General features: G+C 38.2%; 1 protein-coding gene across 2 annotated transcripts in view; it reads left to right on the forward strand.

The window, feature by feature from the left end:
* macrod1 (MACRO domain containing 1) overlaps positions 1–18,630 on the forward strand; it is a 179,371-nt gene extending 160,741 nt beyond the window's left edge. Inside the window, exons 7-11 of one of the 2 annotated variants that reach the window (XM_023328499.1) lie at positions 2,379–2,409; positions 5,267–5,340; positions 10,261–10,342; positions 12,390–12,419; positions 18,276–18,630. In XM_023328499.1, the coding sequence (XP_023184267.1) occupies positions 2,379–2,409; positions 5,267–5,340; positions 10,261–10,342; positions 12,390–12,394 (192 nt within the window). In that variant the 3' untranslated portion in view covers positions 12,395–12,419; positions 18,276–18,630. The remainder of the gene's footprint in view (positions 1–2,378; positions 2,410–5,266; positions 5,341–10,260; positions 10,343–12,389; positions 12,420–18,275) is intronic. The other variant, XM_005806546.3, reaches the window with a different exon arrangement.
* The last annotated feature ends 5,278 nt before the right edge of the window (positions 18,631–23,908 follow it).

Below are 23,908 nucleotides of genomic sequence, written 5' to 3' on the forward strand. Positions count from 1 at the left end.
AACAGTTTACTGTACTATATTACATTATAACATTACATAATTTAATAATAATAATCAGTACCCATGACATTACTGACCAGTGAAAGAGGCTTTTTTTCGTCCCTCAGCAGAGAATTAGCTGCATGTCTTGAGTGAGACAGCCCTGACTGATGAAGAATAAATGATTTACAAGTTTTAAATGAAGGATTTTCTTATTATTATCATTAATTTAAAGCTTTTCCAATTAAATGCTGAATACATTAATCAGGTGCTTGAATGCATTGCAGGCTAAAGAAAAGCTTTTCTCTGAGTGACCTGGAACTTTGAAAAACAAGTTCGTCATGTAGCATAGCTGTTTCTGAGCACCTTCAGCCTTCACCTCAGTTATAACAAGGAAGTAACAGAATCAGGCTCAGACTGATGCTTCTTGTTAAATTAGAGAGATTACTCCATTTTAATATTAAAGATTACTAACAATTGTTAATAAGCAGTTTAACTTTATCAGACCCTTAACTTTATCTAGAACACATTTATTAACTGTTTTGGATCTATTAAATCATTTCTAAAGAGAAACGTGTCTTTAAAATCATGTTTTTTTGTTGTTTACGTTTCCTTATAATAAATATGTTCGGAGTCATAAAACACAGGATGATGGATTAAATACATAAGCAGCTTTATCACATTGTTCAATGTGAGCCTGAGGATTAGATTCTGGTAGATGGATAACAAAATAAACTCTGGACCCTCGACGCTACTTACGAGAGCGTTATTATACGATAATAACACAAACATGATGGATGTAACATGGGTTGCCACTTGCAGAGAAGCCTGATAAAACTGCAGACTGACAAACAGTGCAGTAGTGGTGTTATATAGAAAACCACATGAGAGGTTTTTCATCTCGAGCAAAATAAGACATTGGTGAACAGAGTTGTTTACTCTGAAATAATGTTTTTGTTTTGAAAAAAGAACAGCAGGTGTCAGACGCCTGCAGTCTTTTTTTTTAGGAACTTACAGTTTTTATTTCACAGTTATAGCCACGTACATGTTGAGATGTGTGTATGTGTGTGTGCTTGTTTGGCTGTCCTATGTAAGACAATTTGTGGCATATTCACCAACCGTCTGAAGACTGATGGGCCTTATGGAGACCAAAGCCTGATCCTGATATAGTACACCCCATTGTCTCAAGGTTAGCCTATAGAAATGAATGAAAAACGAATGGATGTCAATACAAAGTCATTGTGAAGATAGAAAGACTATGTGACTGTGTGTGTGTGTGTGTGTGTCTGGAAACTGAATGCATCTAAATGGAAAGCTGTTGTAAAATCTGCCTCCTTGGAAATGCGAGTTTAGACCATAAACCGCTGATTTGAATGATCTACATTAATTTCACAACTGGTTTTACGCCATATTAGTGATTTACAGGCCTCTTTATGTGGACATTAAATTCATTTTCCAATTCATAGTGACTGAAAAAAGGATTTGTTAATGAAGTAGCATTGTTCTCACTTTACCGAAAATAGTATGAAAGGTCAAAATTACACGTGATACTACAACTTATCTCTGTTTATTAGAGTTTTCTGAGGTATTACATAATTTAAAACAGATGCCAGAAAACCATTTAATTGTTCTGAGAAGGAATCAACGTATGAGTCTTTTCCTTATTCTGAAATAGAAGATTTTAGCAAATGGTTTAAATTATAGATTTAAAAACTGTGCCAAACTATGTTTTAAATAGCTCAGATGAATAGTTATTGAGAATAGAGAAAGTATCCACTCATATATAAAGGATTTAATGTCTACTGGGTAAAAATTGATTTCTGTCATATTGATCTGAAAAATCTAAAATTAGCTCTAATAATTTGTCATATCAGGATAACTATGAACACACCTACAAATGGGAGCTTGAGATGTTATTCGGTTTTTCTATAGATGATAAAAAGTGCATTCTTGAATAGTTTTATGTTGAAATGCAAGATTTTTTTTTTTTTTACTTTTGCTCATAGACGTACATCACAAATAGAATTATTTATGAACAAAATGCAGCAGTGAGGTGTCACAAGCTGTGATTTAAAGATAAATAAACTTGGTAAATAATGTAGGATTCTCCAGTCCAGGTCAGATGAGGCTAATTGGTGACCTGAGGTAATATAGCTGACAAAAATAAAGGAACAAACTGTGGCGCTTCCCCTTTACAGCTCCACCAGTATGTTGTTATGCAGGTAATAAAATCCAGATTAGGTAGATGGTCTATGGGAAAATGTTTAAAAAGCTGATATTTAAAAAATAATGAAGGATCTTTTTTTCAGTAAAATGTGTAGGAAAGCCTGGATAGTTTTCTGCTATAAGCTGAAATGGAAACGTGTCTGATTAATTCCTCTGCCTCCTTTTCTCCGCAGGCTTTTCCTTGCATCTCCACTGGAATCTACGGTCAGTATCTGTTTCCTCCTCAGACCACAGCGACGCACCAGCGTTCATCTGTGTGAACACGTTTCGTTACTCGTTTACCCAGAGTGTCGCGCCTCTCGTCTCCTCTAACCCCGAGGTGGTTTACAGATTAACGCCTGGGATTATAGCCGGCAGATTATGATAGATTAGTTCTGAGATTGTGTCAGAGTGACTGTAATCCCTTTCATGCTGGCAGAAGAGGGAGTTTGGGATAGTGCTTAAACACAGCCTGGGGTGTCGGTGCTATGAGCTCCGGTTGACACCTCTCTGCCGCGGCTGGAATACAAACAGGTCCTGATTAATTTGGTTTTTAATTCGCCTCTTCTGCACCTGTTCCACCTCACCACTTCATCTCTTTCCTGATTAGACTTTTGAGCTGTTTGGAAACCGTAGAGCTGCAGGGTTTAGAGCTCCCCCTACAGGAACGTTACAGCAGCTACGAAGAACACATGAGGAAGATGTTAAGCACTAAGCGGTAAACCAGAGCAGAAAATTCAAAAATGTTTTCTGTTCAGTTTTTAAAGACGATATCAGAGCTTGGAAACAGTTGTCTACACAGATTGTATTTATTTCACTATCCCACCAAACAGATGACTACAGTATTACCATATTATTCCCTTAGCACTTTTCCTAACAACAAGTGGCACATTGGAAAGCTTCATAATTTATCTCAAATGATCTCCGATCCGACACCCACCAGCAGCCATGGAAAAAGGGAGGAAGCTTTAAAAATGTCACCTGGCAACATAAAAAACTCAGAGATGTTGTTGGTGGAGTCAGAGGAAAACCTTGGCATTGTTCTGTTTTTATATGAATTGAAAAAGAAATGCATTATTATGATTAATATGTCTTTATTAAGAGAGATCTGGCCACAACACATATCTGTCACGAAACAAATATATGTGATTTGAAGCAAAAGGTAAGAAGGTGGCTGTCCAAGTGGACATTTCTATCCGTCTGCATGTCTAAAAAGGTATTAAGCCAAGAGCAGCATGAAGGAGAATAGTGATGGACACAATTTCCGCATCCAGTAATAAAACGTAAAACACAATGCCAGATGATTTTCTCTCTTCTCAGCTACAGATTAGCTTCATTCATAAAAGGCAAATAAATCACTCGAATCTATGAAAACACCAAAGAAAAGTTGCAGAATTCAAGTACATCTCCACCTGGAATGAAAAGTTAGGCTAATTGGTAAAAAAAAAAAAAGATATCTAATAAAGTCTTTCAATGATTCATAATGATGTCTAATTAATAACTGGAGTGCACCAGTTTGGTTTCATACTCTGCAACAGTTTTGATTTTCAGCATTGTTTGCCATTTGATAATGTCAAGAACTACTTCAGGTTTTAATTACAGCTTAAGTTGTGCTACAATAAGCTCAGCTCTTAAAGTCTGCAGCACGTGAACTCGTGTTATTCACATGCTAATCTGATTTTTATTGATGCTGAATATCAGAGTTTTTACAGTTTTTCATTTTAAATTATATTAAAAACAAAGCTAACTATAGTTTACAGCGTTGCTTTGTCGTGTCACAGACAGTTTTTGTGTCAGTGAAAACATGAAGAACACAACGAAGGAAGGCTTCGGTTTTAGCACTCGTACATGTTTGGTGGAAAAAAGATGCATGTAGAGGAGAGCAGAAAGGAAAAATAACTGAAAACTAGTTGGTAGCACAGCTACATCTTACAGGAACTTAGAAAGCAACTGTTTTAAAATCTGTTTCTGAGCCATTTGACTGAGTTCGTATCAGAAGTTATTAGGAGTGTTTCTCCAGTCATGCTAATAAGTCCAAGGTGAGAAAAGGTCCAATGAATTCATCCTGCTCTCGACTTAAGAAGTATTTGACTTTCATATAATCAGATTGAATAAACTCACCACCTGGAAACTTCTTCACCTGTCAGATAATTAAAAACTGATGATAAATACTGGCAGCTTTTCTGTCGTCAGACACCCACAAACGAACAGGAGCTGAAAAGGAAAGTCGATCCGATCCACTGAAATAAATCTCCGGTGTGATACAACAAATATATCTTTAGATAAATTCTCTATCTTTTAAAACCATAATAAAAGTCTGACCTTTACTGCTCTGCAGCATCCATGTTTGAAAAGTTTGTTTGTTTTTAATAGAAATCTGTTTTCACATTTCTCTTTTTGTTTAAAAAACTATTCACCAGGATGAAAAATAGTTTGTGCAGCCAAAATCTGAACGCAAACAAAAGGAAGGTGTTCCTCATATTTAGTGAGGAAATATGAGGATGAAATAAGTTAAGGCCTCCCCTGAAAGCCTAAAAGTGCTGAAGTTTCCAGCTGATGCTCATCACTCTTTGGTCAATCAAACAGCAGCAGTGAAACAGAGCAGGACTCTATGTTTTCACTATAGTAGTGGATAAAAGTGGATAATTTTCATGTTAATTCATTACTAAAATAGTCGTTTTGCAGGCTTACAACTAATTAAACTCTAATTCTTATTCAGTTCCCACAGATGGAGTAAAACTATGTTTTTAGTCATATTAAATGTGTTTGTTTGGCCCGAAAATGAACATTTTGAAGCTTTTTTTTTACTGGTGAAGGGTCTCAGCTGCTGAATATTTGTGGCAGTCCTGCTCCGTCTGTCTCCTCTCAACCAACAAGTGTGTTGTGTCTGCATCTCCCCGGATTAGGCGAGGCGAGGTGAGACGGAGTGAGGAAACGGAGCACAGAGTCTCAGAGTAGTGGAGAGAAAAACATACCTGTCTCCAGAAAAAAAAACAAAAAACAACATCAGCCAAGTGCAACGACACAGATCTGTTTCTGCACCTGTTCTCGCACATTTTTGATATTGTGTGTGTTTGCGCAGGATATCCACCTGAACAGGCGGTGCACGAGGCGCTAGCAGCCGTGAGGGAGTTTCTTGATGCGCATCATGACAAGGTGGGTATATGTGGGTGTGTGTGAGTGTGTGTGCCTGCATGATTGGCAATTTTTCCCTGCCATTTCCTCCAGGTATTATTTCTTTCACAGCTGTTGTTTTTTGTTTTCTTGTAAGTGCGAGAAGGTACATCGAAAAAACACACAGCGACACGCGCGCACACACAGCCTTTCAGCTAAACGCACACGCCTAAGTTGTGGCTCTGGTGCTCATGGCCAAGTCTGCGTTTTAATTGGCTCCTTGCGGGACCAGGCCCGACTTGCACAGAAAAAACACACACATATGCACACACATTTTCCCCCTGGAGAAAAAACAAGCAGAGAAAAGACAAAATGATGGAATAGATGACTGGAGGGGGGAGAGAAGGGTGCGATCGGAGACAATCGGAAACTTTCCGATCGGTCGTTTCTGAATCCTCCACCTGTCAGGTCTGAAGCCCCTCCCCCTTACAGCCGCTGGTGTCAGGGGTTATTATTAGCTCTCTCATCTCCAGAGGCTCTGTCGCAATACCAGCACACCGATGCCGTCAGCCTGTGCGAGCAAAACAAATCAAACATGTACATCATGCAACTGAGCCCAAAAGAGCCTCACATGTTTGGCTATAAAACCAGAAAACTAACTCAACAGGGTACTTTTTTTTTTTATTCCACCCACAAGTTCCTCTGCTGTGGGTTTTTAAAGTAAATAATTTAACAAATGACTTTATTTGCATATATTTGAAGCTTTGAGTGTGCACAAGAGGAAAATGAGCGATTCTTCTTTAATTAAACCCCCCTCTGTTTTAGATGTTTTACATGGAGTTTTGTTGGGCCTGGTTTGGCTTGCACTGCTGTTGTGCGGCAAATGAATTAGAAAATTACAGACACAGTGAGACGCAAAATGGACTCAAGACGCGAGGCAATGTGCCAACACAAACGCAATAAATTTATTTATGAAACGGCAGCAAAATCATTTTAAGAGAGTAAGACTCATGAGTTTTGTAGTTGTTTTATGATCCAAATTAGTTTCAGGCGGTCAGAAAGGTTCAGCTGAAGTTTTCATTTTGCTGCTGCACTGAGGCAAACATTTTTCCTCTCAAAGCCTCGCCTCCTGAAGCCAGTGAGGACTTTTCATTCTCAAAGTGGATTGGTTCTCAATAATTAGTCAACAGTAGCTGTAGAAATAAACTCAAACTTACCCGAAACTTTATGCATTAACATCTGATGATGATCTAAAGTAAAGAACCAAAGTCCAGGATTTACGCAGCTGGTGAGTGGTGTCGAGGTCTTCACACAAAAGAAAAAATAAAATAAACATCCATACCTCCTTCTATCTTCCTCTCTCCTTTATTCATCAATCCATCCAATGTTATTGATTAGGTTTGTTTAATTCTAATATTAGTATGTATTTAGCATCAATCAAATTATTTCTAATTATTATTTTCAACTGAGGATTAAAGGGTAAAAACACCAACATAGTCACTGTGATCAAGGTTTATGTTCATTTTCTCCCTTAGCGAGACACACCAAAAAAACCCTACGCTAATTCTGTTGAGCAACAAATACTCGAGAGAAAGAGTCATTTTAGGAGTAATGAATTGCTTGTTTAAGTCTATTCTATTCTCTAATTATCTAATGCTCACAGATAATGTGAGGGGGAAATAAGAAGTTAAAAGGTTTCAAAATCAGAACTGGATTTGATATTTTGGCTTCTAGCTATGGATCCGTTTTCTAGGTTTCTAGAGCGATAGCTGAACTGTTGACATGAGGAAACACTGACACAGTAAACCTGCAGTATTTTTACTCAATAGTTTTATACTGTGAGTGTTTCATACCATCTCATGGTGTCTTCTAACAGCAGAACCACGGAGACAAGACAAAAAGAAAAAGACGTCTCATGTCATATTCAGTAAATTTGAAACATTCATTTATCTCAGTTACTCAATTCACTAAGTGATTAATTACACGCCCACTGATGTTGTCAAGCCTTCATTTCTATCAGTTAATGTAATTGTTTATAGTCAATAAAAACATAGTATTTAAAATTAGAATATAGCATCAGAACAATATAAACATTTTGATACAGCGTAATGTAAAGAGTGTTTAACTCCTGAAGGTTGTTATTTTGAACAAGTATTGAATGTTTTGATTTGCTAAGAACCCACCAGCTTTCTGGTTTGGTCCTCATCATAATTCAAAAGGCGGTCAAGGTTCAGCTTTTTCTCGTTGGTGTTTCCACTGATGGGGAATGAACTTAGTGTGCGATACGTCCACCAGACTTTCTTACAATAACCAGCTAAATGCTTCCCTCCTCACTTCCAAGCTGCTCTTGGCTGGAAGGCTGTGCTGAATGCCAATTGAATGTTGATGTTTTCACTTTGAGAAGAAAGTATTCACAAGTTTCCATTCCAAAGTATTCCATTAAAGATGAGCAGTCACGAGGGAGTCGTTACATTTCGTTGATGTTATTGTTAACAGCAGCATCTGCAGGCTCTCTGCTGCGGCGTTATCAAAATTAGTTCCCCACTTTTTTACTGTTTCCTGCTGCGAGCAGAAGCACCTTAATGTGCAGGTTAGATTTTTAAACCTCAGCCCGAGGGGTGTAGTTACCACACATTTGCATACCTTCCCTTAGCCTCTATGCAAATCTTTGGTGAATGATGGTAATTGTGTAGCAAGCCTGGACTGAAAACCAAAGGCTGTGGGCGAGCCAGCTGCTGAGAGGGATCCGTCTCTGCGAGCAGCAGGACTTAAACTTCCTCACCTGGGAGGAAAGAGGCAGAAACAGCCCGGCTATAAATTGGGACAAGATGCTGGAAACAGACAAAGTATAACTCCTGTACAAATATTAAGGTGGTAATAATGTCAATCAGAGTGAGAGCAGCTTTGGGCCCTGCAAGGAGCTGCAGTAACTTTAATCACCGGCTTGAATCTGAATATCTGCGTTATATCATGCAAAAATCTGAAGTTATACTCTGCACCAATCATTCAAAATGCATGACCCTATTACATCGAAAAACTATTTTCCATTGACTAAGGTGCTTTACGCAGAGTAAGTGATAAATCAAAATATTCCAATAAAAGTCAAGATGTCCTGTTCAACTAGAAATAAAAACAGGGAGAAACAAATGAGCCTCAGGCAGAAAAATGATCAACGGTCAGAGCTGCTGCAATTGGCAAAGTTAGTCTATTCTACATGCTTTACATCTTGTTTTCAATTGTCCTAGTTTACAGTTGACCCCAACCTATTTGAGGTTCAGTTTTCGCTGATTCACCTATTCGCAGGTTTTTCTGTGGAGCAAAATGCATCATGGGAAGCCAAAATGCTTCAGCTGTGCCCTCTGTCGTTTCTGCCAGTAAAGCTTAAAACAAGCTCTTTACTTAAATAAAGTGTTTTTCTTACCATCAGCTTATCATGAAGATCCCAAACACTTCTCTAATTGAATTTATAAAAATAATCAAACTTATAAATTAGTAGTTTTTTGTATGTAAAGGCTGTTTTTTATGGCGCTAGTAGCTGGAAACCTGGCATACATTTGATCATCAGCTAATTATGGAGCAGAATTATCTCCTGTTTCTTCAAAGACACAACTTTCAGACACCGCTTTTTGAGTTAAAGCCCTGATAACTTTAGTTCCCCACCTGGTCATTTTCTTATATTGTAAACAGACAACATGCATGTTGGCCAAATACAAGGATGGACAGAAAATGGAGAGAAAATGGGTGAAGAAACCAAAGTTCAAAGATAAACTTAAAGGGATAGCATTATATATTTTCCAGACACAGTTCCAGTTTATAGCACAATCAAGTAACTATGTTACCTTCAGTTGTTATAGAAATACTGTAGATATCAAAAATACCTTAATAGAAATTTGACTCTGTAATTTGAGGCCTTGCCTTCTATCTCTTTAAGAAGATCCTGCTGTTTCTAACTCTGCTTTCAGCACGTCATCGCAACAATGCTCCTACATTATGCCGTTTAGAACCTCACAGTTCCAGCAGGTGTACTAATATCTGCTGCTGCTAGTCTGAAGGAACTGTGTGAGAAGGCATGGAGGAGGGGCAGAACCTTGGCTTGGAGGAGGAGCTTTGTGGAAATAGGTGATGCTTTGTGAGTAGAGCTAAGACAGTATATGTAATACAACCATTCGGGAGGCATTTATTCACCACAAAATGGCTGCCACAGGAGATTCAAGGATGTCTCAAATATGTGTGAAATAATAAAATAACACTCCTGGTATATTTTTGATGAGGGAATAACATTATAACATAACAGAAAGCTCAAAAAAGTTGATTTTATATAATGTTCCTCTTTAAAAAGGCCTTTAGACAGAACTATTGGTAAGACCACTTAAGGAGATCAAAAGAAACTCTGTCTCCTTGGAAACAAAGAATAAAGGGCAGGTTTGCAACTTTTTCACAGTAATGTAAAAGCTGATAATACATATGCAAGCCTGAAATGACTTATTACAACTGGAATAAAAAGCATGAAGTATAAAATGACCAAACCCAGCAGCAGAGCTGAAATTCACCTGAAAGCTGTATTGTTGCTTTGCGTCGTTTTCACGGCTTAACATTGATGGGAAAGCACTAAAATGCAGCTTTTCTTCTGTATTCGCACTCTCACAATGGGAGTACCATTAAAGATTTCCTCCAACTCGTTTTTGTCTCAAACATTCGTGCTCCTCCTCTGTGCACAGCCCCTGCTCTCTGTCCTCAGCATGCAGCGTAATAACCGTCTGGTCGCGGCGGCTTCATAATGGAAAGATAATGGTGGAGTAATGGACTGATGCATTAGCTGCATTCTCACACATACTGTTCCCACCTGCAACTGATGACTTCACATTTACTGCATATGCTTGTTATAAAGGTCATTTATGAGTGCTAATGTGTGTGTCTTGTGTGCTAATGTGTGTGTCTTGTGTGCTGGGGTGTGTGTGTCAGCTGGACAGAGTCATCTTCTGCGTGTTCCTGCCGACGGATAAGGAGCTGTATCTGCAGAACCTCCCGCTCTACTTCCCTCCTGGTGAGCCGTCTGCCCCAGAAAACACAAACACACACTTTTTAGAGCACCGACAGCTCAGCTCAGTCAAATTTAACTACTTTCACTCACACACACACAGAGAGAGAGAGAGAGAGAGAGTGGTGGGAAGACACACTTAATCATCCACTGTGCGCTGTTTGCACTTCCAGCACGTTCACACAAGCAGGAGGCCAGTAAACACTGACTGAGTAAATGTTTCCTGTTTAGATCAATTTAATTACATTAAATAAACATACACTTTTCTCCACATGTACACACAGTTCATAGCGTCTTAAAGCACAAACACACGTCAGCTCAGTCAGATGTGAGAGTCATAACCAATACAGAAAGGTCTTGACCAAAGAAAACAGACTTAAAACTTCTCTTCCTGCTATTATGAGCCATTTCCTTTCATTCATTTCACCTCACCAGGCTGATTATTGTAACATTGACATGTCTTGGTGAGCTAAATGTAAACATTGATGTTGATTTTCACATAAATGACTTCAGAGGCTGTAAACAAGACAGCTGTAGCGGCTCTTTGCCTTTATTCAGCTGCAGCACAGTTGATGGGCGCAGGCAGAGTTATTACAGTGAGTGCAGCGATCTGTATGAAGGTGACGGCCAGCAGTAACAAGCAGAAAATCATCCATGCATTCACTTTGTTTGTTTGTTGTTGGATTGTTGAGTTTGACCTTCAGAAGTCCCTGATGCAATCTGAGAGAGTGATGCACCCTGTGTAAACATATCAAACACCTGATATGAGGGAAGGCTGCACAGTAACCAGATGAGAAAGAACCAAAGTGGTTTCAGTCCTAAGATGGTTCTGGTTTTCCACAGTCAGGAAGCTACTTAGCAGCTGCATCACTCAAAACGTTTCCTCTATTAAATGTTGGATCTCAACTCTGCTGTATTCTGAGTTTCTGCAAAACATCCAATGAGATGAAACAAACGTTCTAATATCATTCACTCTCTTTCATACGAATGGGGCTTTTAAGCAACAATCAATGGTTGTTTACGCTCCTTAAAATGCCGACCAGCACTACTTTAAACTGTATTTCTAACTGAGCTGCAGATGTGTGCCATATAAACTGTTTAGCTAACAGGATTTAGCCTGTGATATTAAAGGGCATACACTGGAACCTCTGAATCCAAATTTGCTCCATCAAGCAGTTTGTATCTCTAAAATGTGCTTTTGAACGCTTGTTTTGGCTTTGAAAACAAAGAAAATCAAAATAATTGTCTCAACAATCCACCCACATCCCACCAAAATATGCCCAGCTCATAAAATGCTTGTCGTTCACAGCATAATAGTCATTACTCTTACATTATGACATTACTGGAAGCCTTGTATGGTGAAATAAGGATGAAACAATAAACAGTAAAAACAATTAACACAGTTTGTCTGATACACCCACATATCGGATATGATGGAGACGTTGGAGGGGAATCTCTGTATTTTAAGGTATTATAATATTATTTTGTGTTTTTGGAGGGACAAACACACAACATTGTAGGATGTTCTCCATCCTGCAACATTCAGCCCAAAACCCAACACATCAACTTCAGATGTCGCTATGGCAACCCATTGTTACTGTCTCTGTCCGTCCTCTTAAAAACAAAGCAGCTCATTTGGGAATGCTGCGTGTTAAAACGCTTTTCTAACATTGCACACATTGTTTTTGATGTCCATAAACATTTCCGTATCTGAAATGGATAAATATGTAATAAGTAAAAAAAGGTGAGGATAAAGTAGTCGAGAACACAGCTGATGGTTCTTGAAGTGAGAATGTCAATGCTTAAATTTCAGTTTATAAAATAAATATTTACGGTGATGTAAAGAGAAACGACAAACCGGCACCCTGCGGAAGAATTTAACAATAAGTTGATTCAACCTTTATATGTCAACTTTTACATTTCTTTCAGCATTTCTGTAAGATTTATCAGCAGCCACCAAGAAATAAATCATTCAATAAATGATATGTAACATTTCAATTTAGATCATATTTAATGTCTTTATTTGATTTTTTCTGGCCTTTCTCCACTTCAGCCTGATCCGTTCCTACAGATTGTAGCGAAGGTAACCAGCATGCTGTGTGCCAGCTAGCTTAAAAGTGCTTTAGCTGTTTTAGGAGGATGGGCTGCGTGTGAAAACTTTTCTAACAATAGTTCAATTCTGGATCATTCTTCTTCAGAGTCTAAGAAATGAAAGATTGATCTGTGTGGTTAAATTAAGTTTAGCAACTGCGTAAATTTGATGGGATTTCATGTTGGCTCGTGCTGTTACATGATGACTTCTCCCATTTGTTTTGATTACATTTGTGATTTATAGAGTTATGCTGCTAAACGGTGCGTCTGCTAAGCATGATCGCTCATTCACTCAATTATTCAAATTAAGCGTCAGTATTACAACTGCAGTCTTAACCCCTAACGCTCCGCTTTTACCACCTACATAAATCAAACTCCACCTTCGTCCTCCTAAGCATTTTGTGAGCAAAATTTCAACATAATTGAGCTTTCTGATTTTATTTCTTATTATAGAGTTCAATGTATCAGAAGAAACCCAGTCAGAGAGGCTCCCAGGAGACCCACAGCAACAATCAGCTGCAGCGTTTCCTGTTAGCAACGTTCTGATTTCCTTATTTGTCTGGGTTAAAGAGCAAGGAGACAAAACTGAGGCATTATTTTAACATTCAGTGAAAATTTCCACGCTACATTTAGCAAAAACACACATGAGAAAATATTTTTTACTCTTATTCTTTGTCACAAAGTCATTTTAACATTGATGGGTAAACCTTTGCATTCGGTGGTTGTGTAAGTGACAGAGTAAGATTGAGTTATTCCATTATTTTTAATTTTAGTAATTAAAGTAGATTAATTTCAGTATTGTGCATCGATTCTATTTCATATAAAATGTAAAATTTATACAACATGCAAAAGCTTTTGGTTCTTACAAGTTGTTAAGCTTCAGCTGCTGAGGTACGATAACTTTAACTATAATGAATGTTTTACCTGAAATTAGCATATAATTGTTCAAGCTGTGGTTTTTCTGGTTGTTTTGACTCTTTATCATATTTATTCTGGAACTAATTTTACATATAAAACCTGAACCTTGAGTTTTTAATTATATCTTATAAAAGAAAAGGCAACCAGAAGACTAAAAATGTGATTGTATTCTTGTTTTTTTAAACATAGGGATGTAAATAAAACAACAGAGCAAATATCATATGAATGCAGTAATATCAGATTGTGTGAAGAAACCTCTATAATAAAGGTATTTTTAATATGTTGTAAAGTTTAGGCTATTTAAATCCAATATATCATTTCAATGCACTTCACAAAAGAAAAAGATCCATTTTGCTTCAGCTGCTTTGATTTGAGTCAATAGTCCCTTAAAAATTATTGGCACTACTGAGTAAAGATGGGCTCAGACCTCCTAAACTAAAGTTTTGTTTTGTTTTGAGCTACAATAGTAGCCATTTCCTGACTTATGGCAGTCCACACACTCACCCACCTTACCTAAATGGCATGTTTTGCTGTCTTTCCCATTTTGAAGAATTTCCTTAAGGTATCATGTTCTTAGTTGCATCATATGAAGCAAAACAAAAAGTTGGGTTAGTAACTATTTGACCCTCGACACTCAAAACGTGAATTTTATTTTTAAAAACTGCGTCAATAACATTTATTCTACAGGAATTGTTCTGTTAAAAGCACTAATTTTATGTGGTGGGATTTTTCTTTTTAACCTCCGCTGAATACATGTGAAAAGCAAAGGTTGAGATTATTTAAAATTTTCAATATGTGATTCACTTATTGAGGAAGTAAAATGATTAAAAGCTTTAACTATTTCCCTAATGAACCCAGGTTCATTTTGAAGGAGTATTTCTTCACTATTCCTGCTTTTTCTGAGACAGTGACTGACATTTAAGTTGACTGTAGATACATATAAACCTACAGTGAGACGCAGCTTTATAAAGTTTACTTTCCTAGTGTTGGTTTGACTCCATTTTGTCTTCAGAAGAGCTAATTCTTCAGTCAGCATCAAGCATTTGGTACAGATCCATGTTCCTCCACATCCCAAAAGTAATCTATTAGATCGATTCCTAGTGATTAATACTCGGGAACATGGGTGTTTCATACCCGGACCAGTTTATGCTAACAGGAAATTACATCACAGTCTCAGCAGCTCTTTGCTGCATGTAAACTTAAACATTCACTCCCATCTTCTGGAGCTGCTTTTAAAAATAGATGCAAATTAAGCGAAATAAAAAAGTTAATTTAAACCACAGCGGACAAACTTTATTCACTCAATTCAAGCCATTTAATTTGAAATTAAAAGAAGAAGATTTAAGTCTCCATGTGGGAGTAAAAGGCAGACAAATGCTCCAGGCATCTGAATACGTCACACTGCAAAACTCTGATCTGAATCCTGCTTGACGGATCAAGGCAACATGTGTGCTATACCATAAAATAAGCATTTGCATCACGCAAAATAAAATTCCCCGACACGTAAATGGTAAAATAAGAGAAAAGCCGCCTGTTTAAAAGCAACTTTTCAGATTGACGATTCATTTTGTGGATAGATCCAGCCAGGAGTGTTTTATCTTTTTATTTCTTCTCTGGCTTCAGGGAAGATCAATGGCTAAAAATAATGAGATCTGAAGCTGGGATGCACTTGGACCTGCTTTTTTTTTATTTTTCACCAAAGATAAAAATGTAGCAGGACTAAGTGTGAGTGGTCAGGACACACTGAGGGTCTAAATTTATTTACAGTCAGCCTCACATACAGCATGATTCTGGTTCCTTTTATCTGCTGCAAAAGGTGGAGCCTCATAAATGCAATATTTGATCCATCTAGAAAACAACAGAGTGCAGGTGTTTTATTCAATCTGTATCTAACCTTTTTAAATCTTTATCTTTGGCAGACAGATTATTGCTTTGATATGAGCTTTAAAGTATCAGGGGGGAGTAAGGTATAAAGTATTGAAAGAAAGATGCAAGCACAAATTGTAGAACAGCTTTATCCCTTATAAACTCAAACAACAACATACAGAAAATCATTAATAAAGTCGGGATGAAACAGAAGAGCGGCTTATTTCTGTTTAAAAAATATTCCTCCTTTTCTCCCCTTGGGTGGCTTTACATTACAGACCAGATCTTAAGAAAATAAATAGAAAAGGGTTAATAAAACTTTTATTCAGAGTGCTGCAGGCTTCCTGCTCAATAAGAAACCTTTGAGAAGCTTAAGTACCAGGAATCAGGTGCGTAAAAGTGGCGATGTTTTATACACTGAAATGCATCAGGCAGGAATGTATATAAACTTTCTTTATGTCAGGTTTATTATGTACACGAGTCTGGATCAATGAGAAACCTCTGCTGAAATCAGATGTTTCTCTCCGTCTTTAGCCTCTGAGGTGAAGATGAAGAGAAGGTTTTATTTTGCAAATGGCAAAAAAAAGAAGAAAATAGTACATCAAACATGTTCAGATCAAAGGTTGTAGCAGAATAAAGATAAAAAGTCTTGACTTTTGACCAGTAGCCCTGCAGAGCAAGTTACTACAGTTCTTTATTTGTAACCCAATAAAATTACATTTAATATTGTTTATTTTCAGCAAAGTGAGCAGTAAATTACACGTTGTAAGGTATGAAAACGTTTTAAGAAGAAATGTGGAGAACTTTCTTTGGGTATCTTTTATTATTCAGGGTTAAAAATGTGTTAAAAATTTAAAAATTAACTTATTGACATAATAATAATAATCAGTTCATTTCCATTTTAGAATCTTATAAGCTAATTTTCATATTACATATTTTTTCTGACTTTAAATCAAGACACAATGAATTATGCACACAATAAAAACTTAATTAAAAACATATTTTAACTTTTTTAATCCATAATTCTCCAACATTCATTTATAACCTGTAACGGCTCTAGTTTCACAGCTCATTAGTTTATAAACACAGGTTGACTAATCCTCTTGATAGTTTTTTATTTTTATATTATTCAACCAATACGTTTTTCCAGTGGAATATAAAATAATTTACGCCGCTCAATGGAAAAAAAATCTTAATTCTTATAACTTCTTGTAACTGCTCATTTTTCCAAGTTTCCAGTTTTATTTTAGCTATTTTTCTGTGTTTATGAGCTTCAGGTGTTTAAGGTTGGAAGGACTCTGTACCATCACCCACATCTTCAGCTCTACAGATTCTCAGATTCAGATCTTCACTGGCCAGGCTGATACAAAATGTCTGAAGAAACATCTTGATGAAACTAAAATATTACTTTAAACCAGGGGTCCCCAAACTTTCTCCTGTGAGGGCCACATAACTTGTCCCTTCTCTGATGGGGGCCCGGGGTCAGTTTGTAACAGAAAAAGTGTGACGATTGTAAGAGTGCTAAACATAAAAATGTATTGTTTTTCAGAAAGCACAATCAAATAACCTTTTCTGGATTCTTCAGAGAACAAAAGTCAGGAAATAACACTATTTATGAAATAAATAATAACCAAATAGCACTGGGTTCTCCACATAAAAAAAAGGGTTAGGGTCAATTATATGCATGTATAAAATAGTTACTAACTAGTAGTTAATAATAAATAAAGTTAATTACTAAGGAACATTTATTTTATTGCAAAAGTCCGACTTATCAAATAAAAATGCACATATATGAAAATACTCTGGTATTGTTCAGGGGGCCGGACCAAATGTGGAGGCGGGCCGCATCTGGCCCGCGGGCCGTAGTTTGGGGACCACTGCTTTAAACCTTTGCAAGTCAGGAGTATGAATAATTTGGAGGCTAGCTGCTGTTTTCATGGATTCACATGTTTGTGGATTTTTCTCTAGAAACGTAGCTCCAAATTATTTGTTTTCTTGTATAATGTTAATCTTTCTTTCAAATTTATAAAATATTTAAAAGGACTTTTTGGAGCTCTACACCATTTTATAACATTATTCCCTCATCAAAAACAAATCTGGAGTGTTGTTTTGATCCTTCCATGAAAGTTTGAGAAGTCCTTTAGTCTCCATGGCAACCATTCACCTGAGCAAATCGCCTGAGTGAACCTAGCCCCGCCTTCGAGGAAGAAGCTCCGCCTCAGAGCTGCAGTTTGAGCTCCCGCCTCACAGAGTAGACCTCCTCCACTCAGCTCCTTCAGACTAGCCAGCAGAAATTAGCAAACACCAGGTGGAGCTGAGCTCATTATAGGAGCTCCTTCTCAGTGAAACGCTGGTTAAATGTTATGAAAGGGTTAATAGAGGAGCCATGTTGTGATGACAGAGTTTTAGTAAGAGCAGGAGCTTTGAAAGAGACAGAGGCCTACTTTTAAGGTGTAAAATTACAAAGTCAAATTCCTTTAAAGTCACATTCCATATATATAGTATTAGTATAAAACCTGAAGTTAACATAGTTACTTGATTGTGCTATAAAATGGCATGGAAAATACATAATACTGCCCCTTTAAAAAGAAGCTGAAATAACATAGATAGACAGACAGACAGATGACGTGTTACCGCATGAAATCACCTTTTTTTGGCTCGTTCGACTGTGTAGCAGAAATTGCAGGTGTGCTTCTTTAAAAAGCTCGCTCTCTTCCACTCTAATGGACAAGCTGCAGGTTTTTTAGCAGAGCTGAATGGTGCTCAGCGGGTAGATGGACCAGAACCGTCTGCCTGTGTGACAGAGCGGCTGCAGGCAGGCCTCCAAGCCTCCTCCATAAACCTAATGCGTCTCCAACACCTGGCGCGCGCTGCCCACGCTGGCTGTCCGTTTGATGTACGTTCGTGCGCTTGCATGTTTTGAATCGAGAGTGACTAATCCTCGCTAACAGTGGCAAGCAGACGCTCCTAAATGCCAAAGCGCCATAAACCGCTGTGTGACCTGGGTAAAATGTCCACTTCACTTGTTTTACAGTTTCCAATATTTCTCTGCTTGCCCACACAGAGGCCACTGTCAGGAGCAGGCTCTAAACGAGAGGATTTCTGAGACTCGGTTGCTGTGGATACGCACCGCCACATCCAGATCCCTCCTCCAGATCAAGACCTTCTCCTGCAACAAGATTGCTTCTTTCTCTCACATGTTGATTGGTGTTTTTTCTGCTTCAGAGGTGTTGTGATTAAGGTGGGAAATGATGTTAACTGTTTTTATTGAAAATCCTCCTAAAGCTGCGTTAAACCTGCGATCCGCTGCTCAACCCCCCATGAATCGCGTGTCCTGCGCGCGTCCACATCTGGATTCCAATTAAATGTGCGTGTATGTGAGAAACACGACGAAGCTTATTAAAGCAAACCTCACAGGCCTCTTGTGTGTGAAGTGATTATTTCTCTGGATGTGATACGAGTCAATGAGTCAGGAGGCCACTGGGAACCTATTTCACATTAATATTTGCTTCTTCATTGTCTCATATTGCTCTGTGCAGGAGGCTGGATGAGAGGCTTGAGTTTATTACGAGTTACTCTTACATGTTTCAATAGATGATTGTGATAAACATGTATTTTGATGACGTTACACACAACATCCCATCATGACGTCTGGGCAAAATCTGCATAGTTATTCACATCTATTAATTTATTTTGAATATATTTGCAAAATATTTTAAGGGGGAAATTTGTATTAAGATGTGAAGCTGTCTGAGTGAACTGCATAAGTAATTACAACTCATCATTTTGTCCTCCAAAAGTTATGCTTGTCTTCATCACCTGATGAATGTTTTAGTCTTTTAGTTGAACTGTTGTTGAGCTCACCCACTTTAAATCTGAATTACTGTGTCAAGTAAAACTAAAATGCAGCGCTTTGCAAATTTTTTAAGGCTTCTGTGTCCATGTCCAAATTTATATGAAAGCAACTAATCGTTTATTGAAGGAAAGGGTTTTAAGGCCTTTTAAAATAATTGACCAGCTTTAGTTTTGATGCTTGTTAAATTTTTAGTTTGTAGAGGGGCTGATAAAGGACAGGAGAAGGTTTGGAGAATTGGATAAAAGGATTAAAAATAATCCAGAGCACATTTTGTTTCCCAAACACTATATATTTTGTATTTATTCTTCCTGATGCTGGCAGGGGGTCTTAAAAACAACAATACTGATTATAATAATCTGAATTTTATGCCTTTAAAAGCCTTAACATTTCATAGAAATCTGTTAAATTATGTTTTGTTGGGTGTTAAATATGTAAACTGTAGTCACTGTTTCTTCCTGTGGCTTTTTTGGACAATGTTTATTTTTTGAGAAATGCTTTCGCTGCATTATTTTTTTTCCTGTGTTGTAGTTCTGGCTGAGGAATTTAAGCATTATTACACTTTGACAAAACTACAAAGCCCAAGATCAAGGATGGTGAACTGCACAGTGGAAAGCAATTTACAGCCGGACGACATTCAGTCTCACAGCGAACACCTGAAAATATTTCTCCCCCCAAAGCTGGCTTATACTTCTGTTTCTTTAAGGAATTAAAATCAAAATATTCTTGTTTGTTATTCACTCCAGGCTCCTTTCTAATGAAAGTATGTTCAGCAAGAAGGGACTCAGTAGTTGGCTAAAACTGTTTTACAATAACCACGATGAAGCCAGAGATGCGAAACGCTGAGCTGCAAAACACCAAGTGGATAAAAGCTGAGTCCACACAGAAGGCAAATGCAATCCAAATCCAATGTTTTGTTTTTTGTCCATGTGTAGGCCTGTCACAATCACACATTCTGCTGGACGATAAATTGTTCCAGAAGTTATTGTGATAAACGATAACATCGTTTATTGATATTATTGACATGAAAATCTTGTTTTGAGACCATTTTTAAGTTAATGGTAATTTCAAAATAAAAATACAAGAGCACAAAAGATCAGTAAACTTTACATCCTAATGGACATTTGACACTGGAACTGGAAGACATTTTAAATATCCAAAATAAATAAATAAAATGAATTTTGAAATCTTTTTCAACAAAATTGTCCTTCGAAAAAAGGCTAGTTCAGACCAAAACACCAAACTGAAGATTTTTATCATCCAGTTTTTGGTAGAAAGAGAGAACAATAGAGATAAATGTTAAATCTTGGCAATGGAAATAATTGAGTTTGTTTTAATTTGTTATGTGATTAATTAATTTATTAATTATTGTGACAGGCCTACCCATATGCGACACTTATCAAACTTTTTCACCGCAGTCCGAACTTCCCAGTTCTGATCTCTTCACACCAAAAAAAAAATAATCTGATCTTCTATATGTGGAACTAATTCGGATAATGTCTGCAGTCTGAACGGTCACGCCACAATTAATAAAATACTAATTCATGTCACACTGTTGGTAAAGTTCTTGCTTTTTATTTGTTGGATGCAATATTTGGCACTTGAATTACTTTATCAAGCCATTTCTTTATTTCTGTTTACTGCTAATTATGTCAAATTCATTCCACCATATTGGGGAGCCATGTCATCAAACTCAACAAACCAGCAGCCTCACCTGACCCTTAGATAATCTATGAAGTATTTACAACAGCGACGTGAGAAATGCCACACCCAACAATGCAAACAAAGCTGGAAGTCGCTGCTAAATCAACCTGGGCTTCAGCTTTATTCCCACACTTCCACTGGTTGTATCCAGTGCAAATGGTTTGGTGTGTGGATTTTTCTGCCTTGTCTACATTAAAATGGGTGAAACTCTGTGTTCCAGACACCCTGCAGTAATTACCTTCTGGATAAATTAAATTAAAAAGTGAAACTGAACTGAACAGTCAGCAGTCCCTGATCATCCCCTGTAACAGCCCATCCCTCCTCCTCCATTTCCCTCCTGTCTCTGTGCTGTTTAAATCCCATCCACCCTGCCTGCCTGTCAAAACGCACCATATGCACATTAATGCAAGCGCCATCAAGCCTCTCCCCAAAGCACATTTGTACGAGTTTTTAATTGTTGCAAAACGCGGCCGTCGCACGTCGGCCTCAACGCAGGTGTTGATTTGTGCGAGGCGAAATGAGCATTTAGCGAGCCACCGTCCCACCCCACGAATCTCGTCTGCCAACAACCATCTTTATTGATTCCAAGCAATCTGCCACGGTGGCACAGACACACGGGGAAGGAAGGACGAGAAGGAGGAGAGGTGGGCCTGCAGGGAGGAAAACTACAAAGAATATAAACAGGAAATTGGGAGAAGGCCCCATATTTTATATAAAAGCCTCATCTGTCACAAAGGGATTGTCTTTTTCCTCTCCTGAGCTCTTTGATTCACTCCCTGTCTGGAGCTCAGAGGCCTCATCATCATCTTCATCATCAGCAGCAGCAGCTCTCCGTCTCGCTGCTCGGCTCTACAGGATGGTGGAAAAAATAAACAGATGGAAGAGCGAGGGATAAAGAATCAGAGGAAGGATGTAGGAGTTCAAACTGAGAGAGGAGGAGGGTATAGATGCAGCGCCTGCGGTCAGATGGATGGAAGGATGAAGGGGGGGAAGAGAGGGATGGAGAGACTGATGAACTCATCTAACGGAGCTGTGGGTTTTTTAATAAGCAGCAGACTGTGAAGCCTCTCTCCAACCAGTTACTCTGAATAATGAGAGCAAGAGACACGCAGGATGAGAGGATGAAAAGACAACGAGACTCATTATCCCGCCACCAATTTTCATCACTGTCCCGTCAGTAATCCCTCTCCCTCCTCGTCCTCCGCTCCCCCTCTCCGTTTCCAGCCGTCCTCGACTCTGTTTGAGATGACAGATGAAGACCAATTAACGCTAACTGTTTTGGTAACTTGAAGGCTGATTCCCTGCCATCTTCCAGAACGTGTGCTGATAATCTCGTAGGTCCTGGAAATTACTTGCTGCCCGCGGCCCCGCCGGCTCACCTGTGTGCGTGTGTCTGCTCCAGTTTAACACCCCCAGGAGAAAAGCTCAAGTGGAAAAGCCTCTGAAAGTGTAACAGCAGTGTAAGCTCCAGTGTTTGATGAACAGTCATTAAACCTGCTGGCTTTGATGCAGACTAACAAGTTACCTCCCTCTCAACATCCTTTGGCGTCTTAAAATATTTGCTGTTTTATCTCTTTCCACCAGAATAAACTTGAAAATTGTTCCTCTCCCATATATTTTGCTTTTGTCATTTTAATCTAAGCGACTCTGACTCAGAATCAGTGTCTTCCTGCTGTTTCAGGTTTTGCAGAAAAGCTCTTTGTATGCAAAACGACGTGATTTTTGCCCATTAGCAGTTTTGCTGAATGGTTTTTATTACGACAAGCTCTCTTGATGTGTTTCCTCCCTCCTCTCATGCTGTGTCTCAGCTGCTCATTGTGTTTGTGCACGCTTGGGCAGCGCAGCTAATCGGACTGTGAAGAGATAATTCATTTATATGCAGATTTTTTTGTCAGATAATTGCACAAAAAACGTCAATCGTCGCACAAGGTGACACAAAACGTATCTCTGAGTGTGTGTAGCAGGCAAGTAAATAAGTAAAGATTTATTGGCATAAAAGTTTTATAAATGGAAGAAGAACTTTACAATAAATGAGTTTATCTTGATGCAATTTGTTCTTTCTGAAAGGAGCAGCTCATCAATCAGGGTTGAGAGATTTTCACACCAGTAACCGCTGATAAATAGAAATATGAGTTGACGGCTACACAAACCTTTTGTCCATGATACAAAAACGAGTGATTTTGAATCAAGCTTTTTCTCCAGTCCAATCTGATTCTTAAGTTAAATTAATAAAATCTGTTATGGATGTGCTTGAAACCTCTTGCTTCAAAGTGCATCAAAATAACACACATTTCATCATTATTACAGTTCCAATCAGCAAAAACTCTCCATCGGCTTGAATGTCCTCTTCATTTTATTTACTTCATTTATTTAGACTCTTCAGACTTAATTTAAGAGCAAAGATCTTCACCTGAATCTCAAAAGCAAGAATTGGATTCACAAGTCTGGATTTCCTAAACCACACAGAGACATGAATCTTCAAATATAAACATACGCAAAATAAGGGAGGCGCGATATGTCTGCACTAACATCAGTTTCATTCATTAAAGCACGCTGGCAAAACTATTATGTTGAGCTTCATTATTTTAAAATATAGCTATAAATGCTAATATACAAAAGAGCAACAGTCAATTAAAAACTTCCAGGAATCTGTTACGCAAATTTGTGAGAGATAAAGATGTCAAATAAAGCTGCAGAGTTCAACTCTGAAGCCCATTTCTACAGCTTAACCTGACTACAGGTCTCAAGTTTCCCTTTTTATTTTAATTTAAAGCCACAAACAAGTTGTGGTTAAAGATGGGACCCTCAATCTGAGGCCTAAATCCATCAGTGTCTTTTTTTCTTGTCTTTTTTTCCTCATTCTGCTGCAAACCAGGACGCTGAAGTCTTCTCACTCCTTGTCATCCGGGTTAGTCTCCAGGGTGTGATCAGGAATGCATGTCTCCGTGCTGACAGCATTATCACCTGGGTTTGCAGCAGTGGGGCAATCTCTGACTGCCATTTCACAAGTTTTTATTGTTATTTCCAGGAAATCATTCAGCCACCCCACCCAGCCAGACTCCAACACATCCTCTGGGTCCCGAGTGTTATGGCCCTAAGACGGATGCTGTGGAGGACGACGCATGGGATCCCTTGTGCTG

Source organism: Xiphophorus maculatus, chromosome 23, assembly GCF_002775205.1.
Source record: "Xiphophorus maculatus strain JP 163 A chromosome 23, X_maculatus-5.0-male, whole genome shotgun sequence".
Taxonomy (NCBI): Eukaryota; Metazoa; Chordata; class Actinopteri; order Cyprinodontiformes; family Poeciliidae; genus Xiphophorus; species Xiphophorus maculatus.